The sequence below is a fragment of the Micropterus dolomieu genome, linkage group LG02, assembly GCF_021292245.1.
Source record: "Micropterus dolomieu isolate WLL.071019.BEF.003 ecotype Adirondacks linkage group LG02, ASM2129224v1, whole genome shotgun sequence".
NCBI lineage: Eukaryota > Metazoa > Chordata > Actinopteri > Centrarchiformes > Centrarchidae > Micropterus > Micropterus dolomieu.
The window spans coordinates 8367064-8383715 of NC_060151.1; the positions used below are offsets into that span (position 1 = coordinate 8367064).

At 44.1% G+C, this 16652-nt stretch overlaps 1 protein-coding gene across 10 annotated transcripts in view; it reads right to left on the minus strand.

Annotated features, from left to right (window-relative positions):
* Positions 1-16652, minus strand: part of LOC123985173 (RNA binding protein fox-1 homolog 2-like) — a 49822-nt gene that overhangs the window by 16454 nt on the left and 16716 nt on the right. For 8 of the 10 annotated variants that reach the window (XR_006828630.1, XR_006828631.1, XM_046072628.1 and 5 more), the window contains exons 3-6: positions 6562-6762; positions 5415-5588; positions 4884-4937; positions 4518-4610 (exon numbers count right to left, since the gene is read on the minus strand). Coding sequence is in view for 8 of the 10 variants with exons in the window: in XM_046072628.1 (XP_045928584.1) it covers positions 4518-4610; positions 4884-4937; positions 5415-5588; positions 6562-6762 (522 nt within the window). In the remaining 2 variants the exon portion in view is untranslated. Of the gene's footprint in view, positions 1-4517; positions 4611-4883; positions 4938-5414; positions 5589-6561; positions 6763-9245; positions 9510-14312; positions 14738-16652 lie in introns of those variants that run through there. The other 2 variants (XM_046072635.1, XM_046072654.1) reach the window with 2 other exon arrangements.

Genomic DNA, 16652 nt, shown 5'->3' on the forward strand with positions numbered 1-16652 from the left:
AGTTGAGGTATTTTGCAAGAAATGACTCATTCTCGAGTGGTAAAGTTACGCCACAACAGAAGAGTGTGTGTTTAGAAATTGGTCGTAGGGTAGAGTGGCTATAATTTCCTGTCTTAACAGACACCACAAAAAAAATAAATAAATAAATAAACATCCTAAAGGTTGTATGATAGTCAAACAATGAAAATAAAGACAGAAAACTGAAAAGAAAATAGATGACAATAAATGGAAACAAAACCAGGCATAGATGATTGCAAAAAAAATAAAAAAATAAAAATAAAAAAAAATAAAAACAGCTATAGAATATTTTCAAATTAAAGACAAACTTGACTGGCAACAAGAGAATGAAGGGATAAGGAAGAGAGAGAATGGAGCCGACATAAAGAAAGACAGAGGGTTGGGAAAGGGCAAAGTACAAACTCTCTTTCCCTTTTTCCTTCAACCTTCCCCCCCCCCTACATTTTCACTCAGGTACAAAGCAAACACATGGATACTCACACATTTCATTCATTAACCATTTCTGGGGCAGGTCATGCAGGAACCGAAAGTTCCAATAACAAAACAGGACAGGTCAAGCCGGGGGGGAGGGAGGAGGGTCATCTATGAAACTGGGACACAAGGAGCTGGTGAGCCTTCACCTCAGGCCATCGACCATCCAGCAACTCACAGTCAAGTTCTTACCAATTCAAACTCTCGCAGTACAAATGATGCTGCTCAATAAAGTCATCCAAAAGGTTCATAATGTTTATGGAAAGGCCAAAGTGAGCTGAAGGCCAACTGCGTCCCATTGAAGTGGAGGTGTGTGGTGGCAGCATCGGTTGGTGAGAGTGCATGGTCAGGCATGCAGAACCACAGCCACAACTTTTCTCATCCTTTTCACTGCACATATACATGCATTGATGATGACGCTCAATAGTTTGCCCCCCTTAGCATGCAGAGCTTCACCACTTGTCCACTTGTCACACACGTCACACACACACACACACACCCCTCAGCTATTCTGCGCTATTGTGTTCAAATGTCCGACTAAAACTCTGCGCTGTGGAGGAGCCATCGCTTCCTGTGACACTCCAGCCACACAGATCAAACACACAACCTTAGAGTACAGGAGTTAGTGAATGGATGTCTATAGGGTTTAGCATGGTCTCTGTGCCCGTCTGTGCAACCATCTCCGCTGCAACCACTGAACAAACTGCTGCATTTTTGTCCTCGTCGTAACCCTTCCACACTGTAGTTGGCACGGTCAATAAATCGACAGACAGCTACCCAGACATAAAAGAAGATAAACCTGCAGACTCTTTTGTAAAATGTTGATTGTTTGGTGCAAATCGAAAAACTGTTCACTGCAGTCTCTTTATTGTGTCTTGCATTCCCAGAAATGGAACAATGAAATTATTACTGTTGTAATAGCCAGCATGCGAACTGTCACCTGCTGAGAAACAGGTGAAGAAATATTAAAAGTGTGTTACCTGGACTAAAGAGGCACAACGACAAACGTAATGATTCCCTGATCGAGGTTTGCATCTGCACAAATGAGACCATGCAGGGACCCTAATGGACTTCCTGTACAGCCAGGAATTGCAGCACAAGAGTGTAATCTGTGACTAAATGGTTTGGTTTTTCTATCATTAGCTTTGTAGGGTTGTCCTACAGTCAAAGTAACACAAGCCAATGACAGCGAAAATGTAACTGCCCGAGGCAGAAAGATGTTATGAGCGAGGAGCATTTGGGCTAACCACTTACGTTAGAGCCATAGACTGTATTTAAATATAGATGATATGTCTCCACTTCCTCACACTGTACAAAAATTAAGCCAAAATATCCCGGATAAAGCCGATGCCATCTGGCGACATCATTTGGAGTCTGCGCAGTAATGATCGCTGTTGGATCCACAGTATCGAGGACCCACCTATGCACCCGTCCGACTCAATCATGAGCAGGTCCAGCTGTCAATCATGATGTGAAACCTCCTTTCTAGAGTATCAAATAACCAAACTTAAGAGAAGAATGAACACTTGAATTTACATTAAACATGATAAGAACTACCTAAATTTAGTTTGGCCCATGTCCCATCTGCTAACATGGAGGGGAGCGGGGTTTATGACCTATAACCAGCCACCAGTGGCTGATGGAGATGTTTTGTCTTCACTTTTGTGGAGCTGTCATGTCGTCCAACTTTATATACAGTCTATGGTTAGAGCATACGCACAATAACAGAGAGCCATGAGTGGCCTCAGATGCACTGAGGTGTGTATGTTTTTGAGTGCATACCAGGATACACAGCGTCACACCTATATATAGGTCTATAGGACTCTATATATAGAATCAATGGTGATGACATGGGATCACAGAGAAGCAGGTAGAGACAAAGTGAATTGTAGTTGGGCCACTTACATGGATACATTGGAAGCGCACAGGAAATTGACTTCTTCAAAGCGCAGAGTTTTATTCCAGACAAAGACAAGTACAGTATAACTTTAAGCACATAAATTCTCTTTCTATTTAATGTAGGCTACATACATGCACACTATGGGCGGCTAAGCCAAGAGAATAACTACTAACCAACTCCCACTGGCATGCACCAAGAATAAGAAATATCAGCACTCGTGTTAAGGACAGCAAACCTTTATTTATCACTCAAATCAAACTTACTCTGAAAACTAAGAATTCAGCTTTTCAATGAGTGGAACAAGACTATACGGCACCCAGGTGCAACTGATATCATGCTAACTGAACAAGTCAGTCAACAGTCCCACCACTAAAACTACTTCAACAAATAGCCAGACAGAATAAACATGCAAGAAAACACATCCAGCTGTCTGCAGTACTGCCTCATTTCATTATTAATATACCAACCATGCACACTTAGGCTACATCAACTTCACTCATGCCAGTGGATAGCAGTAAACTGCAGGGTCACACACAATAAGAGTTAAATATTCATGTATAACAATGGTATATAGTAGGCCTATATTTCAGAGTTTATGAATTATCAAAGCTATATTTCACAATCTTTATCTCTGAAATCATAGTTCAACAAACTCTGAAATTATATGACCAATTAAAGCAAGAGTAACACGGCAACATCTGCAGGAAGGGAGAACCGCCAGACAGCATTGCCTCAAATAGAAATGTCCGGCCCTTTCTCCTCAGATGAAAGAATGTATAAACACAAATCCATGATTTGTCCCGCGCCAGCCTTCTGTCTCTTCAAGCCCATGCACCATAAACAGACAGACTCTACTACAGACTCCTGCCGCTGACCCCACCATGCAGCTGATACATGACTCGCTACAGCCCAACACCACTACAAGTACAACAGAAAACATGCAAAGTGACAAAAGGCAAACTGCTCGCTGATTAATAAGAGTGACTGATATCATGCAAAACTTGGTTGGAAAAACAGAATCAAGTTAAAGCAATGCCGAGGACGACACAGGTTGTAGACTGAACACAAGGGCGAGACTGATGCGGGGTAAACTGGCTCCATCAGTATCCTTTCAGCTTGCTGATTGACTGAAGGTGGAGGTGGCGGAGGGAGTATGTTGTACCAGTGGATGCAGGTGGCTGTCTTTCATTCTTGACCACACTGCAGCAGAACTGAGAGTACAGAACTAAAAAAGGGTCTAGCCAGCCTCATCCATCATGCAGGAACTGACTCACACACACCCACGCCCACACATACAAGGAAAACACCACAGTAAGCCCATGCAGAAATCCTGGCTTACAGTGGCTTGGGTCAAGAGATCCAATATGGGCAACTGGCTGATTGAAACCACAATTAAAATAAAGAAGAAAAACAGCTTTCAAAAACTCAGCACATGCTTCAGTTCAATCAATATTTAATTAAATCAAAATAAACAACCTGAACGCACACAGACTTTACACACATGAAAAAACTCAAGTACACAGATCTTTGGTAAGAATCCATACTTCCGTAAAGTGAACATGCATCAGTGTTGCTGTGATTCCCAGCATGCTGCTGTTGCACCAGGAGCCATACGCTTGTCACAACCACTTAGCCACAGCACCGGGAGAGGGGAACACAGAAGGATTTCTACACTAGGGAAGAAAATAAGAGCATCTGACAGCAATCTGCCATGCATCATCCTTTCACTGCGTTCCTCTCGTGCCCTCCGGTGCACCTACACAAACATCATTCCAATTGTTGCGGAAAAGGCTGCAACATCAGTGTGGCTACAAGTTGCAAAAAGGTGAAGAGGCAACAGCGTAATGTGAAGAGAAAAAAAATGCTGCAGAGGAAAAGTACCCAGCATGCCTTATTTAGTGTTCTTGCACCCCCAATCATTCCCACAACAAAAACTTTTTAAATTTAAAAAATGAAAAACGTATTGCAGAGGACCAGGGAGTGGTATACCAGTGGGCTGCATCAGAGCATATCACTAAAGGGAGGATGGGAGCTAACTAGCAGTCAGTGATCAAGCAAAATTACAATGGGAATACAGAGAGAAAGAGGAGGAGAAGAAGGGAGAGAGAGAGCGCGAGAGGAAAATTACCTCAATCTTACGACCTTCCACCAGTGTGCCGTGGAGCTTTTCCCTGGCTTTTTCTGCGTCTGCACTGGTCTCAAATGTCACAAAGCCAAAACCCTGTGGTACAAGGCAGAAGTTTAAGTGCTTGGTGAGTGAGGGGCACATCATGGGGGTTTGTCGAGAGAGGAGAATCTGTGAATCCCTGGAACTTGCGGTGCCCTCTCACATTGTTTAATTGGAGTTTTATAACAATATTACACCATGTGGTGTGTTGACACCCCGTCACCAAGTGTCACGTTTCCAAAAAATAAAGCATGCAAAGTGGAAATTACTGTCAGCAGTCAGGAGGAATTTCGTAGTTTCAGAGAATCAAATCTTCTGTACACTTACCTTTGAACCCCTCTCATTGAAAATTATCTCTACATCCAGAATCTTCCCAAATTGCTGCAAATAAAGTTGAGGGAAGAAATTAGCAAACATATATAAGCAAAGAAAGCAGTCAATTACATGTTTGAGTTGTCTCTGGATGCTTGGCTTGGTTAATACTGCAGAGCAAGAAGCTTCTGATGTTGTGTCAATTACAGCTGCTTTACACTAGGTGTCACTATTATATAAAGACAGCATCCCTCATTTCAATGTTTGTCTTTCTCTCCCTTTGCCTTAAATCTCAGCTCTGTCCTCTTTTTTTCCCCTCTTACTTTGTCGCCCATGCTATCACACTGACACACATAGCAGCCAATTGCCCCCTCGAGCACCAAGAGAACACTCATGAGTGTCTTTCCTTTGTGTTGGTCTGACTCTTTTGTCTGCCTCTAAACCCCGCCCCAAGTGAGCCAGCTCCCTCCGTGGAGGACCCGCGGCGTCTAGACTGATTTATTGATCTAGTTAAAAATGAGGCCCACAACATTCCCAGCTTCTTACCCCAAACATCTGCCTGAGGTCAGGGTCCCGGAAGCGAAAGGGGATGTTTGAGACGTGGAGGCGTTTGGGGGTCCCTTTGGCCTCTGTGGGATCTCCCACAGATCCTCCTGCTCCTGTGCCTCCTGTACCGCACTGCACACCCGCCTCCCCCTGGGACACCTCCTCTGTCTTTCCCTGTGGAGAGAGAGAGAAAAGAAGATGGTGAGGACTGAGGAAGGTGAGAGAGATGGAGGTAAAGGTAATGCAATGGCTATATATTTATGAGGTTAGCTTAATTATTTTAGCTAATTAAAGCTCTGCTACACTTCTTCTTTTAAATTGTAATGCTAATGAAAACAATTCAGTTCATTAGTGCAATGCAGTTATTTTGTACAGTCTTGATAACAACATGTAATCATTTTAATTTCAGCTTTATGTTATATTAAATATTATGTTTGTATTTATTTTTAATAATGAGACCGCAGTCGAGCAGCAGTGCACTGAGCTAAACGCTAATGTCAGCTTGCTAATATGCTGTTGTTTAGCAGGTATTATGCGTCTTTGTTCACTATCTTAATTTAGCTTGTTTAAATGCTAACATTTACTAATTAGTACCAAACACAAAGTCCAGGTGCTGATGGGAACGTCAATAGTTTTGTAGGTTTTTGGTCGTAAACAGTAGTGGACAAAACATGATGGTGGAGCTATATGTAAAGTGAAGAGATCATCAAAGCTGTTGAAATTCATCCTGTAAGAGAGGTCACTGACTGTTCCACATTTCATGACAATCAAAATCAAGAGTATTTAAGAAATTTCCTGGAAGTACAAAAATGTCCACCTGCTGCTGGCACTAGTGGGGAAAAAGGGATCATCAAAATCATTAGGATTCATGCCCCGGGGATCATGAATGTTTGTTAAATATTTTATGGCAATCCACCTTATAGTTAGTGAGATATCAAAGTGGTGGAGTGAACGATCGACATTGCCATCTCTACATCCCAACATCAAATTAAAATGACAAATATCTTACAGTCCCTTCACATCTGTAACCCCCCCCTCCTCTGCATTGGGAGGATGCATGGTGAATACTTCTACCACAAACTATCACACATATCTGACAGACTAGCTAAACGACTACTTAAGGCTTTATAAATCGCACAGTGCTTACGTTGTTGTTGTTGTTGGTAGTGGTGGTGGCTCCATTGGCACCAGGCCCTACTTCTGCTGTACCTTGGCCCCCAGCACCAAACATGGCCCCAGGGCCAAACTCTGTCCCTGGTAGCCCGTTTTGAGGAGGGGGTGGAGGGGGGAACGCTGCAAAGGGTGGGGCCACCAGTCCCTCCTGTCCTCCTGTCGAATCCTGAGAGCCCTGCGGCAGCGCGGAGAGGAGAGAAGAGAAGGAGACAGCTTAACATATGTACTCAGAAAGTTTCGTACAGTGGCTGTGGCGTCCTGATGAAGGTAGAACGAGGGGCTAAAATTCTGCCTATTAAATTTCTCTCTTTCACCACTCAGTCACTCCACCATTCCCTCCCTGCTATCCTCTCCCCCTCCCTCTACCTCCATATCTCTGACAGGCATGTGTTTTCAGTCAGCCGACCATGAAATATTTACTGCAAACACATCTATTATTAAGAGTCAAAAAACTTGATACACGGTTTGAGATCCAAACATGCTTATGGCATGGATGGACATGCAGTGAGATAAATACTGCTAACTTTGTCATGTTAACCGTTAACCATTTATAGCTACTGCGGCATTGTGCTCCTGTACATTTGGATTTATTTTAGCAGGCCATCTATAATTCAGAATAACTGTGTATCAGCTGGGACTTTGTTGCCTCAGGTTCTTTTTTTCCAGCACAGTTGCAACAGTATCAGCAGCAGGATCATCTACAAATTCTATATAGCTGTGCTGCTGCTACAACGCATACACCTTTATCTTGTTTGTGTGTGAGGTGACTCTGCAATATTTCTTACTTCCATCATTTCACACGCTCAAGGACATCCTGGACTAAGTTTCACAAGATCCCTTCACAGCAAAGACAGCGTGTAAAAGACAGGGCGATGCCGTGGATGGACAGGGAGATACAGAACGAGTAGGTAAGAAAGGGAGTGGGTTTGGGCACATGGCTGCTCCTTCCACACCAGGCCAGGCACAACGACACACAGCATCCAGCACCATTAACTGGTCTGGTCTCTGCCGTGAGCTGGACCTGGGCTGGGTGAAGCCAAGAGACACTCGGTCTCCAGACGGCCTTTTTAATTAGACGGAGTAACTAAGATGCCACAAAGCAAACGAGCTTGCTCTCTCTCTCTCTCTTTCTCTAATCCTATAGCCAGACTGCTCACTGCAGTGTCGACCGCATTGGCTGTAAACCGCCAGCTGAGGCTAAAAGGCCCATCTGCAAGACAGACAGCTTCTGGGGTCTGGGCCCAACAGATAGAGGAGGCATCAGAGAAGGCTGCATAGACCAAATACAAGATGGAAAAATCTGGGAAACTTGTCCGCTGCCACTCTCATTGTGGTAAGGCTGAATGCATGTTAGGAAGGAAAGTGTGAAAGCTGATTGTGTTTTGCATCCGCTACAGTTTCTGTTACCTAGTGATAAACACAGAGCCACCAAAACCTGTTTAAAGAAGAGCGGATTCATTGGTTAGGCCTTAGCCCAGCCAGGGCTAGGATACAGCAAAGCCTAAGTGTACTTGTCACAGCATGTGAGCTCATAAACATGCAGTAGCCTGTATTCAGCCACTAAAGGGTGTGTCCATAGGCATGTCCCTGCCCAGGGCTGAGTAACACACACCGAAAGGCAGGGCATGGCAGGGCAGAGGGAACGGAGAGAGAGAGTAAAAGAGTTAGAAAAGAAAGTGACAACAAGTTTAAGTTTGTGATTAGACAGAGATTAGACCTAATCATGTTTTTAACAAGATGCTCATCTACATCTTTAAGTCTCACTGAATGAGAGAGTCAGTCAGAGCTAGTCAGATATTTCATTAACGAGGACGCCATGTCATAAACACTAATCATCTAGTGTTTTTCAGAGACCGCTTCAGGGTGCCAGGAAAGCAGCACTGCCAAGCCTGATCCAACTGGACTAGATGCCATTACACAATGATCCCATATGACTCGTCATATGAAAAAAAAAAAAAAAAAAACCTTTAAGGTGTTTTAACATTTAGGCTCCAACTGTAGAGGTTTAAAGATCACTGACGCGGTCCTTCTAAACATGTGGGTTATTTTCATTTGTCATAATTTAGCTAAGCAAGTATAATCAATGACGAAAAGGACGTGCTGATGAGCTAATAAACAGGCAGATGAATGGGAGCCGTCAGTGGATTAAGATCAGAGTTGAGTTAAACAGTACACCCTTAAGTCCACACAGGCATTCCTGACCCGCTGACTAAGGAGCAGCACTGCCCTACATGGCTGCATCATATAGTCAAAAGGAGAAGGGGAGAGAGGAAAAAAGAAATAATGGAAAAAGAAAAGGGGGGCTAACAGGAGGGGGAAGGGGATTATGGGAAATAATGACACGCTCTATTAGAGTTATGTCTGGTCTGAACCCAAGTTGAATTTTGACGCTGCGAGAGAAGATACAGAACTGGCTGAATATCTGACACATTTAAACAAGCTAGGCTTCGTATTAAAAATAATCACATGAAAAGGAATCTGAGCAAAGCTGAAAACAGAGCAGATCAAGTATCAATGGAAACGCTTTTTAAATCAACAATCTGATGTTACAAATAAAAAAGGAACATCTGTACTAGGACCTATTCATCCGTACTGTTTCACTCTCCCCTTGTGCATGCGCACCCACACACACACACACACACACAGCAGTTGTGTTACCTGAGACACCATATGTTTTTCCACACACCGAGGATGAGGGGGAGGAGAGGCCTTTTCACAGCAAACCTTTCAAGCGTGCGTCTGTGTCTGTCTGCTGACTTTAGCCTCTAACCACTCTGGTAAAGCACACACCAGCCCCATCAACACAGAATAAAACAGCCAAGCGATGATGCTACTGGAGCTCATCAATCATGCAAATTCATAACACCTTGGAGTCTGTAAAGTTGCTTGGCCGAAGATAGAAATACAGCTTTACAGCTTCTTCTCCCTGTGCAATCCGTCTTTTCTTTTCCTGTGGTATGCCTCCCTCCCCCCCACCCCCCGTCCTAGTCTGCCACGCTTGATGAAAGCCAGAGAGAGCCTTATTTTTTTTTTTCCTTTTAAAACCACTGGCACCCGCCCCTTAAGTCATTCAAAGCTTCTACTGCACTGTGATGTCCATCAAAGCGTAGGCCACAGCCCATCTCCTTATACGGTTGCCTCTGTACAGAAGCTCCCGTCTCTTCTTCCGGACTTTGGGCCAATGAGATTACACATCAGTAGTTCACTGGCTCAGACCCAGAGGACGCATGGATGAAAGATATTTAAATATTTAAAAACATTTTTAATAAAAAAATAGGTTATGTATTCAGTAGCAACATCACTTAGCTGTGGAATAACAAAAGATCATCAGTCGAATAACAGCAAATTCCTCTGCAACGATTTTGATGATCAAATTATGGTTTTAGTAATTTTTAAAGCTTTGGCTAAGATGCCAAACATTTGCTGGTTCCTGCTTTTCAGATATAAGGATGTGATACTTTTCTTCATCATAAATGATAGTAAGCTGTAAATCTTTGGGTTTGGGACTGTTGGTCAGACAAAACAAGACACCTGAAGAAGTCACATTGGGCTGGAAGAAATTATAAGGTAGGTAGGTACATTTAATTGTCACAATATAAAAAGTTTTATAGTGAAATTTACTTTTGTAACTCCCTTCTGCTACATAGCAGACAATTTACATTAATACAAAAGCAATTACAAAAATGGTAAACTGAAATAAACTATCAGTGGAGCAGTGCTGAGGATGAACTGGCATTTTTCGCTATTTTACAGGCAAAACGATACATCAGTTAGTTGAGAAAACATAGATGGTGACAACTGAAGCAAGCTTAAAGAACACGTCACAGAAATACAAATTAAATGGATTAAAAACTGTTTTCTTCTTTATCATCAGGCTTAATTCAGTCAGTTACTTGGACTTGATTTTTACATCCCTGTCAGTTGTACATAATTACTAGTTGACTTTTACACTCAAGGAGTTTCCCCTGACCTTTAATCCCGACTGATTTACAGAGGATGCAACATCAGAATGAGCTTTTCACCCTATAAACACCAAGAATCCATAAAACCAATACTAAACTAAGAACAATGGAAATATGCGAATCAACCCAGTGCAGAACATGGTTTGCTGCGCTGCCACTTCCAACTGTTTTATTCCATCCACAAGAAGAACTGTTTAGTAAAATCCTGCATTACTCATTCTGAGTAGGGAATTTGTCCACTGCTGCCACGACTTATGCAGAAGGAGTTTAAATTTAAAAACCCAACTGCAGTGACTTACTGCTGCAATGTAAGCTGGGGTACAGTGTGTGCACAGGTACAACATTACAGTACTGTTTGTCATGCAGGAGTAGGTAACCTGGGAGATACTGCATACATTTAGGGCTCTACTGCACTACATATGTGCATCGCTTGCAATGCGCCTTTCTGTGTGTATGTATGTGCGCTTTGGTGCGAGGTAACATGCGGAGTGTTTTCACACCTCAACCCACTGCATACAGCCTCGGGTAGCAGCAGTTAGAGCAGCATTAGTGTTGGACAATATCATCATGGCTGTATGGGCAGAGGGAGAACAGTTAACCCTGAGGTAGAGAAGTGTCACACAGTGCATTTGGCCACCAATACTGAGGACTCTGCACTTTGTGTCTAGTGCTTAATCTGTGGTAACAGGTGAGACTGTGTTTCCGTTTGTGAGATGGGAAAGCCCGCGTTATCTGTCACTTTCTAATGTGAGAATTGCTCCACACAATGAAATACCCATAAACCCAGCTACACTCCCGCAAACAGACGTGCGCACAGAGCCCTGAGGGTAACAGAATTGGGTGTGGATCCCTTGCAAATTCCTTGAGGGCCTGTTGTCGTACGCTGGCTAACCAAGCAGTCTTGTGGAGAAACTATGGGAGGTGGAACAGTTAGGCAGCCTAAATACTCAGATGCTACTCAGAGTAACAGGGGCTTGGCTTGACACCCTTCCTGATGGGCTCAGCAATAAGCAGGAGGGTTAGAGGGATGATACAACACCTCTGGACATCTACAAATACACACAGAGGGACATGTAGATATGAAGGGAAAATGAGAAGTGAGCTGAATGTGCACACATGTTGTCAGATAACCAGTTATGCAGGCATATTTTTGTTGAACTGTGAAAAAAACAGAAATAAAAATGTCCACATTTAATGCTTGTGCGCCATCCTGCTGCAGTGATGACGCCGACTAGACAATTAGAAAGACGAGTTTTCAGAATCGACACATCAGCAGACTCATTGTGGAGCCATGTCCACCCCCGACCCACTCCCACAGTGAAAGGGTCCCCACTGTCCCAAGATCACACCCTGTCTGGAACATCTCAAACACAATCAAACATATCTGATATATTCACTGGAGGTGTCGTCAAGTAAGTGGCTGAGTAAGCCGATTTATCACTCTGAATAATATTAAGATGGAAATTGAAGTAGGTCCGGGTGATATGGTTTGGAGAAAAATCTGGATCTTCATTCCTGCAAAATGCAGCAAGACTAAAAAATGACTGAAAATGTTTCGGCCAACATTTGCAAAACAAAAAAATGGAAGACCTCCACCACCTTCACGGCTGTCATTGTTACGAATATTCAAAAATACAGGCTATGCTTCAGAGCCATTGATGGTCAGTAGCAGATACGTCAACTAAGTATTAACTCAGTTTCTGCACAGATACGATCTGCTCCTGCTGTTTGTTGACATCTGCCTGATGTTTGCCGACAGCTGCTAGCTAGCGTTACCAACCTGGCATGTAGGGACATACTGACAAGAGTAGAATCCGCAAACTGATCAGTCAACTCCCATGGCTTCACCTCTGGCTACCAGAGAACATGCCTCATCAACAAAGAGAAACCAAAGAGAGCGGGAGACTATGAGGAATACGTTTTCAGTTTATCCCTCCCGCAAATGCGAACATCCGATGCACTACAAGCTAGCCACCTGGACTTGCTGTGCACACATGCCGCAGTTTACAGGACTGTCGTGACTCAAGACAGCTAACGTAGCTAGCTATCAACCATGTTACGTTTCAACTAAAAATAACCTATTGTACATAATAATAATAAGATATTATATACAACTTGAATTAATCTAATTAATTTGATATATCAACCAGCCCTAAATCTAAAGTATGGTAAGGTCAGTTTTTCTGGACAAGATATGGTCAAGCATGCAGCGTAGTTTTAGCAGATTTTACACAACTAGCCATCTACATAGACTTTGATACAGTGACATTGGTAGCTTTAATGGAGCCATCAAGCGAGATTTTAAGTTACAGTATGGATTTAACAAAAACTCAGTGTAAGCTGCAGTAGAGAAATGTGTCACCCAAAATAGAGAGCCGTACCATAAATGTTACAGTGGACAGTGTGACTGGTGGAGTGTCACCTTTAAAGTGCATTCCCACATGAAACTAACCCCCCCACCCCCAACCCTCCTCTTACACACTTGTAGTTACTACTGCCGTCCTCCATTTGGCACCATTCTCTTTGAAGAGGAATAATGTGTTTAGCTTACATCTGCTCTAGCCTGCAGCGTGGGGGGGGGGGGGGGGCACATGAACAACAAAATATACCTCTCCTACAAACAACTAGAGGTGTAGGTTGTTGTAGCTTTTCAGACATTGACCAAATAAAGAAAGCTGTTGAAGTGAAGTACAAACAGCGCAGTGACTGCTATGACTATCCTATGAATCGGTCAAATGCAGGGTTGTTGTTGTGCATTCATTAACAGCAACTATGTGCGTCTGAGTGTGCCATAAGATAGGGGGTTAGTAAAGCATTCTCAACTAGCAACAACTGGTAGGCGCCCGCGCCCGCGTGTGTGTGTGTGCGCACGTGTGTGTGCACAGAAACAACTGTGCCTTGGCACCTGTCTCCTTCAATCCAGTGACAGATGAAGTTTAAACGGCATGGACAGCTTGGATGACAACGTTGAATAGCTTGACAGATCTCAGCCTCCATTCTCTGTGCACATGACGTGACATGACACACACACAAAATATAACATGACACTGTGTGCAGTCAGCATGGCGGGAGCATGCATGAACAACTGTACATGCATGTCGACACAGGCGACCAAGCAGCGGTCCGCATGCATCTCCCTGCCACCTCCCCCATTACGGCCCAAAGGAACCCAAGACCAGAGAGCAGGACAAGCTAGAACAGAGCCAGGGAACAGCTCTCATCCTCAGGCTGTGTCTCAGCTTAAGTAGCACAGACACGCCCACCATATGTTAAGAGCAACCTACCACACATCAACTGTATAAACATTATATCCTACGATGTTAAGTAGCTACCTTATTATAGTCACAAAATGTTCATTCAGAAATCCTTGCATGAGCATACAATCTGACTGATGTCTCTCTGTTGTCTCCACTCCAGTGACCCAAGATAATGAACTATTAGCATGATTTCTTACAGAAGATTTAAAGACAGTTGAGCAGAAAGAGTTAAAAAGTGAAAGGAGCGGAGCTGCAGGGACAAGCCCTGCTGTTAGCCTGATGCCCTGCCAACTATCTGACAAAGGCCTCACCTGGGCCAAGACACAGCAAACCAAAACGGGCCACAACATAAACAGCACACCAATTACAGTCTCACCAAGCCAAACTAAACTAATGAAAACAAATCATTAATATTCTCTCTTGTTTTTCCAGTTCTGATCTTGCAGTTCTCAACATGTGCACCACCTTGTTTACAGATAGCAGCTCAGCTTAAGAAGTGAACTTACCGGCAGCATTGCTGGGTAGTACAGCCCCATCATTGTCTGATCTAGAGGAACAACTGCTGACCAGCTCTCCACTTTTCCGTTCCTTCTCCTCTGCCCTTCCCTCCTTGTCTCTGTTTCTCCTCCTGTTCCTCCTTTTCTCTGGCTGTGCTCTAAGACCATGAGCTGACAATGGCTTCAGTCCACGTCTGTCTCACACATTCAAATTCTCCCTCGTTCACTCCCTCTTCCTCTTCCTTCCCTTTGCCGACGTCCCTTCTTCCACTTCTCCAGCACGCAAGCCTCGTCTGCCTGTCACTGCTCTGCCTCTCTTTTCTTCGTCTCCCCGGCCCCGCTGCTCTGATCCCCCTCGGGCCTTTCTGTCTCTCTCCTCCTGACAGCCTGAGTCTCTTCTCGCGTCCTTTCTCTCTCTTCTCTTTGCTCTGCGTCTGTCATTCACACACACACACACACACACACACTCGTGTTACACGTCCTGCTGCTCCCCCTTGCTTCCTCTTGTTCCCGCCCCTCTTTTAAAACTTTCCCTCCCTCTCAGCCTCAAACCCTCCTATCCATCAAGGCATCCATCCTTCCATGTAGCTATCTAACCCTGTGTCTAGATGGAGAAAGCTGTTGTTGCTGCCTCCTCAAAACCCCTGGAGAGAGAAAAGGAACAGGAAGGAAGAAGATGCTGTCTTCTATCCACGCACTGGCTGCCTGAGAGTACAGAACACGAACGCGACCCCCACTGCATTGCAGCTTTTTTTGATGATTTATTTATTGCGTGGCAGGCTGTCAGCTCCAAAAAGCAGCGGTAGGTAGGCCAGTCGGTAGACAGCTAGGTAGCTGGCTGCGTGGGTAGGCTCCTAGATCACCATCTCTCTGCTGCAGCTGCCTTCATCACACAGATGGAAGTCTCACAAAACTGAGGGAGCGCCAGCCCCAGATTCCAGTATCTAAACCTCAACCTGAACATGAATCTGTCTTACGCTGCATTGCGCCTTTTTCTTCTGGCTCGGGCTCAGTAACCTCACTTCCCACCACAGTATTGTTCTAAGGCGCTTAATTTGCAGAGATGAGAATGCAGTTCCTTGCACCGCATTTTCATATGGGGAGGGACTCAACTCTGCGGAAAAAAAGCCCTGATGCCAAGCTTTCAGACATCTGCTGAGTCTGGCTAGAACTGGGTCCGCAGGGATGAAGGGAGGGCAAGATAAGTGATTGGAAGTGGCGGGGGGAAAAGGGGCAAACGAAGGGAAGTGGGCTGGAATGGGGTGCAGTGGGTGCGAGTGAGAGATAACGGGATAGAGAGATAAATGGATAAACGGGCTGGGTGGAAAAAAAGAGCGAGGGATGACAGGATTAGGGGCTGTAAGTGAAGAGGATGAGAGGATGAATAGGGGATGATCTGAGGATTAAGCTCACAGACTGAACACGGTGATAAACACATGCAGTCACACACAAACACATGGACATAACGTACACAAAGATGTGCTGTGATCATATTCATGCTGCTGCACCTTGGTTGGCACACAGGCACACAAGGACTTAAAACAAAGAGCTATATCCATCCCACACTCATCTGCTAATTCAAACAAAGGCCTGCGCCTTCAAATAGCATCTACAGCTAATCAATAGCTCAGGCTAAACTTTTCTATAGGAATAATCAAGAATCTTTGGAGGAGAATTGCAATCATCCAAGGAAAGGTTATGACCTGCAATTACATTTTAAAACAATATTGCTAAATAAAAAAATGCTTAGCTGTGTAGCCTCTCTGGCTTTTTTTTTGTGTGTATGTTAGCCCTCATCATACTGCGACCTAAACAGCAGGAGACTGACATGTATTCCCCCATGGGTCAGAATTCTCTCTCTCACACACACACACACACACACACACCTCTCACTGTGTGCAGCAGCAGGCACCCACAGGAGCCTGTCACCGTTTAACACACTCATATTGACACAAGCAGACCTACAGGCACTTCAAACACGCGTGCATAACATTAGAGAGAGAGAGAATTACCAAGACAAATGTACTGCAGCAATGAACAAGCCAATCCAGCTAAGCTAGGCTTGGCTAGCTGCATTTGCATGATAACCAGCAAGCTAGTGTGCTGGAGACTCCTAATGTGTGTGCTCAAGGGCAGAATGCATTAGCAGGGAAGAGTTTTAAATCATTTATAAAACAAATGCAGCAGCGTGCGTAGGCTCTGAATTTAACAGATGACAGATCACAAGTGTTCTCTGTACAGGTATTTGTCTTACAAGCAGATGAAGGAAGGCAAGGGCCAAGACTGGAATATGAGTCTACTCTCGCTCTGCGGCTGACTATTGTATGATTTTGTGCCCTGCAGGCAAGC